The sequence below is a fragment of the Solanum dulcamara genome, chromosome 12, assembly GCF_947179165.1.
Source record: "Solanum dulcamara chromosome 12, daSolDulc1.2, whole genome shotgun sequence".
In the NCBI taxonomy this organism is placed as follows: Eukaryota; Viridiplantae; Streptophyta; class Magnoliopsida; order Solanales; family Solanaceae; genus Solanum; species Solanum dulcamara.
Genome location: NC_077248.1, coordinates 7,029,230 through 7,044,620, shown reverse-complemented (window position 1 = coordinate 7,044,620; position 15,391 = coordinate 7,029,230). Strand labels below are relative to the sequence as shown.

Here is a 15,391-nt window from a genome sequence, read left to right as displayed (position 1 = left end):
GGAAAAAAGCACCAGCTAATTCCCGTCCCTTCAGGACCGCCTTCAAGCAGAAAACAACAGAGAAATTTAAAGAGAATAACAACGCAAAGATTTAACGTGAAAAACTCTCCAATTGGAGAAAAATCATGAGTCACCCTGAAAAATATTCACTATATAAAAATTGTTACAACCATATAATGCACAATATTTTTTTCTCACATATCCAATACCCAAAATACTATTTTCAAGGAGATCTTCGAGAGAATTATCTCTAAATCACTCCTCTAGTATACAAGGAATTGAATATTTGGTGATGTTACAAACCAAGGAGCTAAGCTCCTTATATAAGGAAAAAAAATTGGCCATTCTTCTTTTCTTCGATGTGGACAAAATTTTTGCTTTAACTTTGTTCTTTGTCTTTTTTTCATAATTGACATCAACAAAAAACAACAAAAAGAATATTTTTTTAATTAAAAAAAAATCAATGTTGCAAAGGGAAAAAAAGGAAACGAGGCAAAAAGGGCCTTGGGCCGAAATTGAGCTTTGTAGTGTTAGCGATTTGGGCCCATGACCTCTTCTTGGCTATTTTTTGTGTAAATAGAAACATGACTATATTTGTTGTAAATTAATTACTTTATAGTATATTTTTGAACAACCCCTAAATTTTATGCAGTAATAAAGGCCCAAACGTGCAACCCTTCCCAAAACTAGTACTTAAAATAAGCCAATTCAAACAAGGTCGAACCTTTTATCAATTGCCTTATTGCATACTGTTATGCCAGCCATGTAATTTTAGCACTGAACTATTAACTATTGTTTAATTTTGCACTTTTGATTTGTATATATTGACTGAGATATCATCATATGACAGTCCTGTTATGTGTTGAATAACCATAGGTCTTTTGGTTTAAAAATAGATGATCTTGTATTCAGAGAAGTAATGGTTTGTTTCCTGAGAAAAGTTAGCAGTACTAGACAATGCCTTTTGTTCATAATTTTGCATGCTTCAAATAGAAAAGATAAAACTTTTAAGTTTAAGAAGGCTGTCAAGACATACTATTTGGATAATATCTCATTAAATGGGATAGACATATTTAAAGATGAAAGAACACTATCCCAAAAACAGGTTTAGTAGGTCCCTTTTTGAAATGTCAATATTGATAGTTTATAATATTGTATAAGGAGTAGTTATTTAGTATGTTGGCTCAATTGAAAAAGAATGAAAAAATAATAGACTTCATTCAATTCTGTGTAGGGAATGACTAATTAATATGTGGTTATGATTATTTGTGAGATATGTATAACATTCAATTCTGTGTAGGGAATGACTAATTAATATTTATTCACTTTTATTAGGAGTAAATATTTTGCAACAAGAATGCATGGCATACTCTTAGCTTTGTCATGTAAAATAAAGTTGGGAATAGCTGTTAAAATCAGGATATTTAGTCATTATTCAGCAGGTTTAGTTATAAGATTGTACTGTTCTAGCCTGTTTGAATCAAAATAATTTAGATCTGTTTACAAACTTCGATGTGTCGACTTTAGATTAATGGGGTAAACTCTATCAAACACCATAACACAAGAAGAATTTTATTCTAATTCCAGGCATACTAGTTCATTCTGTAGCATTCTCTGATTCAGAACAAGGCTTAATATAAGAAACATGAAAAACAAACAGTTAATTCATATTATCATCTCCTTGTAAGGAAGGACTCCTGAATTGCTTGAAGCATGCTCAAAATAGTGTCTATTGGAGCTCTATCTCTTGGTGATGATGCAGAACATCTAAGCCCGATTTCCAAAACCGAGAGCAAACATTCTTCCACTCTTCTTGCTTGATCTTGATTGATGTTTTGCTCTTCCTCTGCCAAGAGCAATGAGGGATCTACAATCTCCATGACATGTTCAGGCAAAGACATTGAAACATACTTGTGAATGTTTATACTCTCGTTAAAAATTGCATCAGTTGGTCTTTTACATATGAACAACTCTAGCAACACTATTCCAAAGCTGTAAACATCTCCAAGTGTGGATACTTGGCCGCCTGATCCGTACTCTGCATGGTACTAAATCAACTTTTCTGCAGAATTATATATAACTGAATATAAAATGTAAACTAATGACATCGTCGTACCTGTTGGGATGTAACCTATGGAACCCTTTAGTGCTGCAGAAATATGATGACTCCAAGAATTGCTTGATGTGTCAAGGAGAAATGTTGCTAAGCCAAAGTCACCAACATGGGCAGACATTTCTTCATCGAGGAGTATGTTGCTTGGTTTTAGATCACAATGAACTATTGGCGTTTGACAGTGATTGTGGAGATAGTCAAGTGCAGAAGCAACATCTATGGCAATGTTTAGTCTTTGGATAAAGGTCAGCTTCTTTGTTTGGTGTTGCTGGTCATCATTTTCCGAATGCAACCAATCGTGTAGGTTTCCATTAGTCATGAACTCAAAAACTAGGCATTTGAAGTCATTACCTTGGTGATCAATGCTCGAACAAGCAGTCTTGATTTTGAGAAGATTACGATGCCTTATATTTCTCAAAGCTCTGCATTCATCCAGGAAGCTCCTCAAGGCCCCTCTTTGTTGTAGGTTCAACACTTTCACTGCCATTATTGTGTCCTCGCCATGGAAATGCGCTTTATATACTGAACCAAAACTTCCTGTACCTACCAAGTTATCCTCAGAGAAACCATCCGTTGCTCTACGTATTTCTCGATATGTAGTTCTTGGTATCTGTGCTAGCTGCCCATCGATCCAAGGGTGTGACTTTCTTGAGTTTCTGAGCCTGTAATAAGCACCACAGAAACATAGTACCAAAGCTAAGAGTGCAACAGGAACAATAACCGCAATCCACACTCTTGAATTAAGGTCCTTCGGAGCTTTTGGGCATTCAGGCAAATGTAAGTTGGGAACACCTCCACAAAGTTTACTGTTTCCTTTGATTGAAATTGCGCTTGTATTGGAAAAGATCCCTTCTTTTGGCACCCCACCTTCAAGTTCATTGAATGAAAGGTCAAGTTTTCTGAGATATGAAAGTTTCCCAAGAAATTCCGGTATTTTCCCTGACAAGTTGTTCCGTGAAAAATCTATCTCAGCTAATCCTTTTAAATTTGCTAAGGATTGAGGAATGATTCCCTGAAAGAGATTATTACTAATATTTAAACGCTCTAAGTGGAGGCAATTGCTGAGAGAGCTTGGAATCTCACCAGATAATTTATTCTGTGATAAATCCAATTCCTCGAGATTTATCAACTGATCAAATTCTTTTGGCAAGGATCCAGTCAAAGAATTACTTCCCAGTGATAAAGAAATTGAAAGGGAAGATAATCCTGCAAATTCTTTCGGTATGGAGCCAATAAGATTATTCCTAGTAAGGTTTAATGTTGACAAGATCTTACACTTCCCCAACTCAGGAGGTATGCTTCCTTCTAGTCTATTTTCTTCCAGGTTTAGAGTACCTAACCTTGTCAAGTTACCAATGGAGAATGGTATCTTCCCAGAAAATGCATTTCCGTTCAAATAGAGACGTTCCAGATATTCAAGTTTACCTATAGCTTCAGGCACACTGCCATTGAGGTAGTTTCCTTCCATTCCTAGTAGGGTCAAACTAATAAGGTTGCCTATTCCAGCTGGAAGAGTACCATGTATCCTATTGTTGCCTAGAGAGAAAATCTCAAGTACAGTTGAAAGATTAGTGATTGAGTAAGGCAATTCTCCCCTAAAGTCATTGGTTGCGAAACTCAGTACCATCAGATTTGTACAATTGGTTAGGTAATCAAGAAATTTCAAGCCCTCATAACTTCCCCTCCCTCCTAGTCTGTTCGCCTCAAAGTTGAGTCTAACTAAAGTTTCCAACTTTCCAAAACTAGTTGGCACATCCCCGGTAAGTTTATTTTGGGAAAAATCAATCACGTGAAGCTTAGAAGCATTCCCCAGTGAAACAGGAATAGGTCCGGTGAAGCTATTGACAGCACCAGCAAATACTTCAACGTTTGGAAGAGTGAGGCCTACATCTGCTGGAAGTTGTCCATGCAGTAGATTTTGTGTAACAGAGAAATAGTATATGGAAGAAATATTGAGAATCGATGGAGGGATTGTACCAGATAATTCGTTTGAGTTCACATGAAACACCAGCAACTTTGTTAGACGGCCAAGATCCTCAGGTATTGGTCCTTGTAGACTATTACCCGAAATGTCAAGGAACTCTAGAGACGAAAAGTTTCCTAACCAACGTGGAATGCCTCCTCCAAGTGAGTTCCTTTTCAGTTTAAACAAATACAGCTTTGACAATGAACTAAGTTGATCCACAATTTTCCCAACAAGTTCATTAAATTGTAGATCAAGTGCTCTAAGTTCCTTACAGTAAGTTAAATTGGTTGGAATTTTCCCACTACATGAATTATAACTAACATTTAAATGTTGCAGATGCAGAAGGCGGCCAATTGCTTGAGGAATTTCACCACGGAAGTTATTGTTTGCAAGATCAATGCCTGTAAGGAAACTGAGATTACCAATGGAAGGCGGTATGGTGCCAGCAAGTTGTCGCGAACTCAAATCAAGATTGGTTACTCTGCCATTATAAGGACTACATGTTACACCAGTCCAGTTGCAAAAATGGGAAGAATGATGATTCCAAGAAGCCATGACATGGAGTGGATCCTCTGTTATTCTGTTTTTCAACTCTTGTAGTGCTAATTGATCAGTTGATTCCAGACCTGAGATTGCAATGGACATAACAATAATTGAGTACTGAAAGTATAACAAAAGACATATGGATTTGGATGTCAGATACAACTGCCCCATATTGTTTTGGAAATATTTTTGTATAGAAAAGCTACTAATTCTGTTTCTTGCTTGTAAGAAGAGATAATATAAGCTTTCATTTTATAATAATCTGAACCATGATGCAATAATTTTCTGCTCTTCCAAGTTCCAACTAACATGTATAAATGCTAATAAATGCAAATTTGTTTGAGACTTGAGAGTGACCAAGCCTTTTACCAATTGATTTGTTGCATATGTTGTGCCAGTCAAGTTTTTATGAAGGGGCTAATTTTAGCACTAAACTAACGTCGATCTAAGAAGAAAAAAATCACGCTCTGTAGGATTTGAACCTATGCTTTTTTGGAAAAAAATTTCATATGAGTCAAATTTCATATGATCAATATTTCTCTTGTTTATGGAATAAAACAACTACTAGCAGCACTAGGCAATTGCCTTTTTCGTTCTAAAACAATTGAGAGTTTAATATCTCATGATACAAAGTAAAGTATTCAAGTGTAATCACACAAGTGTAGCTATGAAAAAGTAAAATACTAAATGGGATAGAGACATATTCTTAAGATATGAGTATTATTTAAGTACGGAAGCATTAAAAATAAATAATGAAACGATAATAGAGTTTGTTCTTCTGGGTATATAATGACTACCCCCTCCGTTTTTAATTTGTTTTTCATAATTTTTTTTTGACGGCTTTTTAATTTTAATTTTTTACATGACATGTTTAAAACCACAAGAGTAAAAGAAATTTTGATTTTTTCTACATATCATTAATTTAAGATTACAAGATTCAAAAGTCTTTTTTACTTTTGAAAATTCAGTGTCAAATCAAAACCAAACAAACAAGAGGACCAAATATGGGACAAATACATTAAACCATGTTAGTCATAATTGAAACAAGAATAATAAAGGAATTTTTAGTCCAAATAACCCATTCAGTGATTAATTAGCTGTACGTCTATTTTCATCCTCAATCTACTAACCTGAATAAGTGGGGTGCTTTAATTAATAAATATTTAATTTGTTGCTAATCAATCTTCTTCGATGAAGGTCATTTCCTTGATTTCAAACTAACGACAAGCATATAAAAGGAAACAAAATGAAAGATCATTTCTTAATTCAAGACTTATGGGGAAGTTAACCTAAATATTGTATTAACTATGCTAGATTTTATACCAAGACTTAAAAACCTCACTGTAAACTCTATCAAACACCACAATTTTAAGGAAAAGGGGCTCACTTAGTCCGTTAAGAGTAAGTAACCTGTTAGGTAATTAGCATTGCAATATTTTAGTTCTGGCATATATAGTTCACTGTTTAATACGGGAAAATTACGCGGTATGACAAACTTTTTTACTATATTATGCTAGATGGGTATAGTTTAAAATAGTTACGGCCCGCAACAAACATATTTACTCGGTATGACAAATCTCGCTGTCAGATATACAATATATATGTATATCAGTTACCATTATACAATTTTTCTGACAAATATACATATACAATTCGACAGTTATACATATACAATTCGCCTCTCTCGATCTCGCTCGCCTCTCTCCTCCCTCTCTCTCAATCTCGCTTGCCAGATATACAAATACATATGTATACCAGTTACATATATATAATTTTTTGACAAATATACATATACAATTTGACAGATATACATATACAATTTGCCTCTCGCTCGCCCCTCTCCTCCATCTCTCAATATCGCTTGCCTCTCTCCTCCTCTCTCTCAATCTCACTTCCCAGATATACAAATACATATGTATACCAGTGTTTGTATATTTCGGTATACAAATAATTCGTGGGTGTAGCGATTGTATAATTCGCTACAACATATACAATTTGACAGATATACATATACAATTCGCCTCTCGCTCGCCCCTCTCCTCCATATCTCGATCTCGTGCACCTCTCTCCTCCTCTCTCTCAATCTCGATTGCCAGATATACAAATACATATGTATACCAGTGTTTGTATATTTCGGTATACAAATAATTCACGGGTGTAGCGATTGTATAATTCGCTACAACATTTATATAATGACAAAATTTATGTTTGCCATTGTAAGTAATTATGGAAACTATACCCATATGAAGTAATTATGCTTAAAATGTTTGCCATATCTGAAAATTCGCCTTTTTTCACATTAAGGTTTAATTTAGGAAGTATGAAAGATAAGAATAAACAGGTATTAGTGATCTGTCACCTACTTATAATCTAATTCATATTCTAATATCCTTGAAAGGAAGGACTTCTTACGAAAAAAAAAGGAGGACGGACTTCTTGATTGCTTGAAGTTTGCTCAAAACTGTGTTTATTGGTATTCTCTCTTTTGGTGATGATGCAGAACATTTAAGCCCAATTTCCAAAACTGAGACTAAACATTCTTCCATTCTTGTTGGTTGATCTTCATTGATATTTTGTTCTTCCTCATCCAAAAGCAATATAGGGTCTATAATTTCCATGACATGTTCAGGCAAAGCCATTGAAACATACTTGTGAATATTTAGATTCTCGTGAAACATCACGTCAGTTGGTCTTCTACAGATGAATAACTCTAGCAACACTATTCCAAAACTGTAAACATCTCCATGCGTCGATGCTTGACCACCTGATCCATACTCTGCGAGGTACCAAATCAACTTTCTTTAGGATGATATATATATATGAATGTATATGAAAGGTAAAGTTTCTCTTTAGGATGATATATGTATATAGAAAATGTAACTTCGTGACATCGTACCTGTTGGGATGTAACCAATAGAACCCTTAAGTGCTGCAGATATCTGATAACTCCAAGAATTGCTTGATGTGTCAAGGAGAAATGTTGCTAATCCAAAGTCACCAACATGGGCAGACATATCTTCATCGAGGAGTATGTTGCTTGGTTTTAGATCACAATGAACTATTGGTGTTTGACAGTGGTTGTGGAGATAGTCAAGTGCAGAAGCAACATCTATGGCAATGTTTAGTCTTTGGATAAAGGTCAGCTTCTTTGTTTGGTGTTTCTGGTCATCATTTTCCGAATGCAACCAATCGTGTAGGTTACCATTAGTCATGAACTCAAAAACTAGGCATTTGAAGTCATTACCTTGGTGATCAATGCTTGAACAAGCAGTCTTGATTTTGAGAAGATTACGATGCCTTATATTTCTCAATGCTCTGCATTCATCCAGGAAGCTCCTCAAGGCCCCTCTTTGTTGTAGGTTCAACACTTTCACTGCCATTATTGTATTCTCACCACGGAAATGCGCTTTATATACTGAACCAAAACTTCCTATACCTACCAAGTTATCCTCAGAGAAACCATCCGTTGCTCCAAGTATTTCTCGATATGTAGTCCTTGGTGTCTGTGCTAGCTTGCCATCATTCCAAGGGTGTGTCTTTCTTGAGTTGCTGAGCTTGTAATAAGCACCATAGGAACACAGCACCAAAACTGAGAGTGCAACAGGAACAACAGCTAGCAACACTCTTGAATCAAGGTGCTTAGTTTTAGAGGGTTCTGAAAGAAATTGAAGAACACTGTAATAGATTCGAAAAGTAAAGACAATTTTGGGGCAATTTTTCAGTATTTTTGATTAACAACTGAAAAGGGAAAAACTACAACATAGGAAATACTGTAATTAAAAATAGAACTAAGTATATCTAGGTAGTAACTGCGTAATCTCCATGAACGTTATACCTGGAAGAAGAGAGAGCAGAAGTAATGATAGGAGGAAAAAGACAGAAAAGGGGAGAATATATGAGACAGAAAGAGGAGAGGTAAATGATACCAAAAATTAGTTATCCCTCTAGTTCATTTCTGGAAGTTTGTTATAAGTCTCACCAGTTGATCACAATCGTCCACACTTATTAATTCAAAGCTAATATGAGTCATTTCCACGTGTTATAATTTCATTCGTTCTTTCTTTATCCTTCACTTGGTTACTTATTCAGCTCATGACATTAACCCTTGCTTCAAACAATTCTTGACCTCAAGGATGATCACTATAATGTAATGCCCTGTGAATTCAGGCTAGTTTTGAACTCAGTAATGCTAGTGGTCAGACCTGAACTATGATAATCAATGTTTATTCATGTGTTAAAGTCCATATCTAAGTGTGTACCAAGTGTACAAAAAGATTGGAGTTGAATAGAAACAAAGTTGGAAATCTGAGTTAAGACGTGGCCCATGCGGACCAAATGTGCAACATATGGACCGCATGTCCAACCGCATGTGAGGTCTGAAAAGGGGGAAAAGTTGAAGTTCCATTTCTTGGGATACGGCCAACATACTGATCGCATGTGCGGGATACAGATCGCATGTCCACCTTCTGTTGAAAGTACTGAAAGTTGGAAATTTCAAATCACTGAACTTGACATGCGGAGGAAACTTCAAAAGGAAAGATCTTTGATCTCTTATGGTGGTCATTAGGTGAATTGTTGATGATATGAGTTAATTAAAGGTGTTAGTTACTAGGATGGGTGACCCCCTGGGAAGTCCTCGTGTTGCATCCCTCCTTTTTTCGGAAACAGCCGTCCTACATTGGTAGGAGTCAGGTCTGCGTACACTCTACCCTCCCCAGACCCCACGATGTGGGATTTCACTGGGTTGTTGTTGTTGTTGTTGTTAGTTTGTATGTTGAAGAACACCATTCTAGGCTTGAACCGTTGATTTGTAAAGTCTAAGGAGTCTTATCCTAGTGTGGCTAGCATCTGTTTCCGCAATGAATATCTGAGAAAAATCAGGCAGGGAAAGAACAGGTATGGTGGACATTGGTTGCTTGAGCTTCTCAAAGGCTTCATCATCTGTAGAGTTCCAGTGGAAGGCATCCTCCTTGAGGAAGGCAGTCAAAGGCCTGCATATGTGCCCATAATTTTCAACATACTTACTGGTAAGCCCCAAAAACCCCATAAGAGCTCTGACAGTTTTGGGTGTAGCCCAGTCTATCATGGCCAAAACTTTGCCAAGATCTGTAGACTCCTCGTGCAGTGAGTACATGGCTCAAATGTTCCACCCGTGCTTGTCCAAATGAACATTTGGATCTCTTTGCCAACAACTTTCGTTCCTGTAGTATGTCAAACGCAGCCTCCAAGTGTTGCAAGTGATCAAGAATTGTGTTGCTATATAAATGATTATCATTAAAAAATACCAAGACAAACCTCGCAAGTAGTGGTTGGAAGATATGATTCATCTGTGCTTGGAGGTGACAGTGGCAGGAGCATTGGTGAGTCCAAATGGCATGACTCTGAACTCATAGTGTCCCATGTGAGTTTTAAATGTTGTCTTATGCAGATCTTCAGGCTTCATTCTGATCCGATGGTGTCCTTCTCTCAGGTCAATTTTGGAGGAGACACAGCTCCATGAAGCTCATCCAATAGGTTCTCTATAATAGGAATTGGATGTTTATCTTTCACAGTGATTTCATTCAAGCCTCTATAGTCCTCATAAAACCTCCATGTTTCATCCTTCTTCACTAAGAGGGCATGAGAAAAAAATGGAGACCGACTAATGACTATGCCGAATAATCCTAGTCCCAAGTATCTGCTTAACCTATTTTTCCATCTCTTCCAAAAGTCACATACGGTTCCTTTGAGAAGGGTGTGATGAACCATTCTGTTTTGGTTCTTCTCCACGGGTGATCCAGGAATTTTCCTATTATTTTATCAACAGAGATTTGATATAGAAGGATCTCTTTATTTCTTCACCGCAGATTCTCTCATCATTTTCTTGAAAAGATATTATATCACCGCGAGAGAGTTTAAAACCTTCTGCTAATGGTTATACCTGTAGGGCCTTAGTCTCACAGGTAAACCCCTTGGTTTCAATGGAATGGAATGATCCATTGCTCTGACTGGTGGTAAGGCCTTAGGTTCATCAAAGACTATTTCATACTTATGTAGTAAGGCCACTGGAGGTTCAATCAACTCCCCTTGGTGTGAATTCCCAGTGGTGCTCACCATGAAGAGATGAGCTACGATACTCTGTCCTTTCCCTAAAATCTTTCCCATTGAGTTGCTGCTGATCAAGTTCAACTACCATCTCTAGAAATCCCCTTCAATACTACCTTTGACCTCATCTTCGCAACATAATTCTTCTCATGATCAAATTTGACTGGATTAAATTTCTTCATCCAGTTATTTCCCAACACCATTCATAACCTCCCAAGTTAATGATTCCCAGATCCTCCTCGAAGTTTTACCCTGCATGGTCTATGTAATGCCTGACAATGGAAGGTGCAATACATATAATTACGATCAGCTACTGTGACTTTTATAGGAGGTGTAAAAGTAGGCTTAAAATCAATTTCCTTGATAGTTTGAGTAGCTACTGTGACTCTTATGGCTGTGTGTGTTATGTGTTCGTGCCAGATCATCTCCGCAACAAGTTTGTTAAGAAAGTTGTTCGTTGCATCTTTGTTGGTTATGACGAAAAAAGAAAAGGATAGAGGTGTTGTGACCCTACCACAAATCGGACATATGTGTCAAGAAATATGGTATTTGACGAAGCGTCAGCAAGGTGGTCCAAAGAAGTCTCCCTACCAGACTCAATAGCTCTTGAGCAAAAGTTGCAAGATAAGCTCAACGAAGTAGAACAAGGGAACAAGATAGAATCTAACCAGGAGGTATCTCCACAAAAGGAAAAGAAGAGCTTATGGCTAACTGGATCTTGTGAAACTCCAGATGTGTTGCAAGAAGAAGTTCAAGAAGAACCACAATCGCAGCTAAGGAGGTCTACACGACTGAAACATCTAAACACCAAGTATATAAATGCAGCATAAGCAGAGGTGATCAATATCAAGGATGCTACTACCTTTGAAGAAGCTTCAAAGAGTAGACACTGGAGAAATCCGAGGGAGGAAGAGATTTACGAGTGTCTGGACATCAGGATGATTTCAAAGTCTTGAGAGTCGCTCGGATGACAAAGAACAATTAAGTTGGTGTTGAGGGGGAGTGTTAAGAATTCGTCACCAACTTAATTAATATCAAAGATATTTCAGGAAGAATCCAGATATTCATAGAGTTGTAGAGAATTGGAAGGAGAACTATAGAATAAGAATTCTAGAGTGATTCTAGAAAAAATATAGTTAGGAATATTATATCTTTCTCTAGATTCTTCCATCACCACCTATAAATAGAGATAGTTCATTTGAGTTGTAACTAAGTAAGAAAGAAAGCAAGAGAGCAAACAACAACAGAGTGAGAAATAAGAGAGTTACTAGAGTGTGAGTATAGGAAATATTGTGTAAGAATTGTAAGACCGAAGCGGGTCCTTATTAAAATGCAAGTTATGAGCAACTGATTGTGTCCCTCACCAAAAATACTCAACAAAGATAACCAAGAATTCACCTTTCTGCTATATATGCAATTGGGTGAGATAACTAATAACAGAGTTCGACTCTTCAAGACGAGCAAAATTCCTTTGAGGGGAGGTGGAAAGCTCAATCCTACTAATTACTAAATAACATAATTTCATATTCATGTCATCGAGCAAAAACTTGTTCAATTGAACTAGACTAAGGGTGTGTTTGGTAGGGAGGAAAATATTTAATGTTTTCAATTTTTTATGTTCGGATTTCTGGAAAATAAGTTTTATTGGTGTCATTCCACATTGATTGTGTCCTCCTCACCCTCCAACATATCCAAGAAAGAAATATTTTTTTAAAAAAAACTAGTATTTGAACATACATTCTTGAAATGTTGAAGTTTTGTGAGGATTTTTTCCCTAGAATCCTTATTTCACTCTTACTGACATGATTTTATATGTCAAGTAGGATGAAGCTCAATTTAATGGGTTCAACTCAACCTAGTATTTTTGGTATGAAATATACCTATGTTATGTGAATGATGTAACTATTTTTTTCCCCATAAAAGTCAACTATCATTTTTAATACAAAAATCACAAAATTTAAAAATACTAACTTTTCGATGAATAACTCAATTTTTACTCCTTTTTTTTTTATAAAAAACTAATAAATAAAAATTTAATTAAAAAGCTCCAAACCAACTCAAAACCCAAGGACAAAATAGTAGAGAAAAAACTGCAAAATCTAAGAAAGGCCCATACAAATTAGCTGCTCAATGTGCAAAGGAGTTGGGCATAATGCTAGACTTGTGGCAATAACTAAAACAAAGTTAAAAATCGACTGACGTTTGTCGATTACTTTTGGAGCAAAATGTCCGAGAATTTAAAAGAAAATTCATTTTTAAAAATAAATCGACAGAGTCTCTCAAATTTTTATTATTTCTTTGACGAAAATCAGAGTACTTTATCAGAATTTGAAGTGCAAAATTGCAGTTGAGAAGTACAAATAAAAATAACAGAGAAAAGAGCATGTATAATTTATATATATTAAAAAATCAATGGACTTTGTCAATTTTTTAAATTGACTTGGATACCTAGAATAGTTACCTAGTATTATTTTAACTCGAACGTATTAAAATGGTATGAAAAAGAAAAAATATGAAGGATTATTTACTTTCTTTAATATATATGGGTTTTGGCTCAGGTAGAATTTTTAAATTAAATTTTTATTTATTAGATATTTTTTTGAAAAATAAATGAGTTATCCATCGAAAAGTTGTATTTTCAAATTATGTGATTTTTGTATGAAAAAAAAAATAGTTAGGTGACCAAGTGAAATTTACGGTAGATGATACATGGGAAGTAAAAAAAAGGAAAAGGGGAAATGAACAACCTTCCCGGCACCCATCACCGTGTCGGAAGCCATCACCGATGAATCCATCTTTACACCGGCACCGGAAACCGTTTCGATTCCCCGGAAGAAAAATGTTTGTACAATTTGCATCTTCATGACATGCACAATCACCTTCCAATCCCCACTCCAATTCGATCGTCTGAAACTCCAGGAACATCACAGAGCTATTCTTCCTATCATTATCCTTACCAATCATGATGGATGACACCACAATTCCACACCCTGTATTTTTGTAGTCCAAATAATCAGCACTCACCTCTGAATAACAACTGACATTCTCTTTCTTTGAATCACATGTCTGTATGTTCAATCGTGCACTTAAAAGTTCCTCACTCCACCTCGGTAAAGGACACTCACTTCTCGGGACTTTACAATTCTGTAGAAGAAGCACGTTTCTCCAAGTCATACCATAGCTGGTTCCAACAAATTGCTGAAGATCCTCAATCGGACGGCTACAATTTACCGGGAAGTTGACCATCAGAGTATCTGAAGTCACATTCTGTATTAGATATTCTCCAAATCTGATGTCTCCAGTACTACAATTCAAGCGAATCACACAACCCTCCGAGAATCCGAACGGATATGGAACAATAGAACCAGCTCCACAGTGCTGATCGCACTGAGTTGAATTAGTAGCCCTAGTTGATAATGAGAACCAAACCAATAGAACTGAGAAGACGATCTGATAAAAAACCATGGTTTGAATTAAATAGTACTATTGCAAAAAGTCAACCTCTATCCGGCACTCAAAACAAGTACATGTTCGAGAATCTAAATCTTACTAAATGAAATGATCTAAATTCCTTTATAACACAAGAATAGATCTTACAATGTTAGAACTCAAACACAATTCACTAAGAAGCAACATAAGACATTTCACCGAATAACTCTATTGGGTCCTTGCTATTCTTGTGAGCTAGTTCTTGCTTGAGAGAGAATGGCATTTGCTTTTTCAAAAATCGTTATGCAAAAATTAGGTTGTTTCTTATCAAGGAGTGTATAATAAGGTATGGACAAAACAACCTAGTGCAACGCTATTGGTAGAGAGCTTTGCCGTGTCCACCAGCCAAAAGAGGTGACGGCGGCTTTTAAACATTACTCATAGATTAGGTTCCTCTATCAGATCTCATAGTTTGTTAAATCATCAAAACTTCAGAATAACACACAACTTTCAATATGCACACAATTTGTAATCATAAAAAAAAATTACATCTATTATTTGTTAAATCATCTATAATATATTATTCTATTAATAATCGTTTACTTAAATTTTTGGTTTATTAATATGGATATTATTTTAAAAAATAGTGTACTACGTGGTTTTGACATTCACGTGCATTGCACGTGTATCAAAACTAGTATATATATATATGATGATGATTAGAGTATGTCCATCTTATTGAGCTTCTCATGTAAAATAAAGTTGGGAATAATTATAAGTTGGTGTTGTACCAACTTCTCTATGCTTTTTACTTGAATTTTTGTTATGATAATTGAGAAAAGTAGAGTATTTACTGTGGTTTTATTGTATGTTAGAGGTTTATTATGATGGAGAAGATCGTAGTGGTGGAACCAAACAAGTTAAACGCAAGCTAAAAATTACAAGAACACACCAATTTCCGTATAAAGGACACATGACCACTTAATCCTTTGAAACATACTTTGTGAATGTTTAGATTCTCTGATTCTCTCATTGTTGGTGAAATTACAAGATTACAAATTACAATTGAAAAATAAAATGAAGAAATTAACTTCACTTCTTGGCTGAGGCGCGGATATCTCGCTCTCTTTAAGGAGATTCAAGCCCACTGCAGTAAATCGTTTCACTGGTCCAGTAGTAGTCCTCTTGACTTGTCCCCTCCAGGATACAACAACCTTATCACAAAATGTAACTCAACAAACTCTGGACAAGAGTTG

The 15,391-nt window shown here is 36.0% G+C and overlaps 2 protein-coding genes across 2 annotated transcripts; both read right to left on the bottom strand.

Moving 5' to 3' along the window:
• Positions 1-1,528: 1,528 nt before the first annotated feature.
• Positions 1,529-4,808, bottom strand: LOC129876656 (probable LRR receptor-like serine/threonine-protein kinase At3g47570). Its single transcript, XM_055952143.1, has 2 exons — positions 2,117-4,808; positions 1,529-2,038 (listed from the first exon to the last, which is right to left on the bottom strand). The coding sequence occupies exons 1-2, from the start codon at positions 4,791-4,793 to the stop codon at positions 1,674-1,676; spliced, it is 3,042 nt and encodes a 1,013-aa protein (XP_055808118.1). The 5' UTR covers positions 4,794-4,808; the 3' UTR covers positions 1,529-1,673.
• A 2,071-nt stretch (positions 4,809-6,879) lies between these two features.
• On the bottom strand, positions 6,880-14,485 carry LOC129877120 (probable LRR receptor-like serine/threonine-protein kinase At3g47570). The gene is made up of 3 exons (XM_055952599.1): positions 13,454-14,485; positions 7,519-8,277; positions 6,880-7,398 (listed from the first exon to the last, which is right to left on the bottom strand). The coding sequence occupies exons 1-3, from the start codon at positions 14,169-14,171 to the stop codon at positions 7,031-7,033; spliced, it is 1,845 nt and encodes a 614-aa protein (XP_055808574.1). The 5' UTR covers positions 14,172-14,485; the 3' UTR covers positions 6,880-7,030.
• Positions 14,486-15,391: the final 906 nt, after the last annotated feature.

Bases quoted from the DNA above. Each gene is read 5' to 3' on its own strand.
- LOC129876656 (XM_055952143.1), bottom strand. From the start codon at position 4,793: ATGGGGCAGTTGTATCTGACATCCAAATCCATATGTCTTTTGTTATAC. The intron at 2,039-2,116 runs GTACGACGATGT...AGTACCATGCAG, and splicing joins CATAGGTTACATCCCAACAG to AGTACGGATCAGGCGGCCAA.
- LOC129877120 (XM_055952599.1), bottom strand. From the start codon at position 14,171: ATGGTTTTTTATCAGATCGTCTTCTCAGTTCTATTGGTTTGGTTCTCA. The intron at 8,278-13,453 runs GTTGTTCATTTC...AATTTCTTTCAG, and splicing joins CGGTGATGGGTGCCGGGAAG to AACCCTCTAAAACTAAGCAC. The intron at 7,399-7,518 runs GTACGATGTCAC...GGTACCTCGCAG, and splicing joins TATTGGTTACATCCCAACAG to AGTATGGATCAGGTGGTCAA.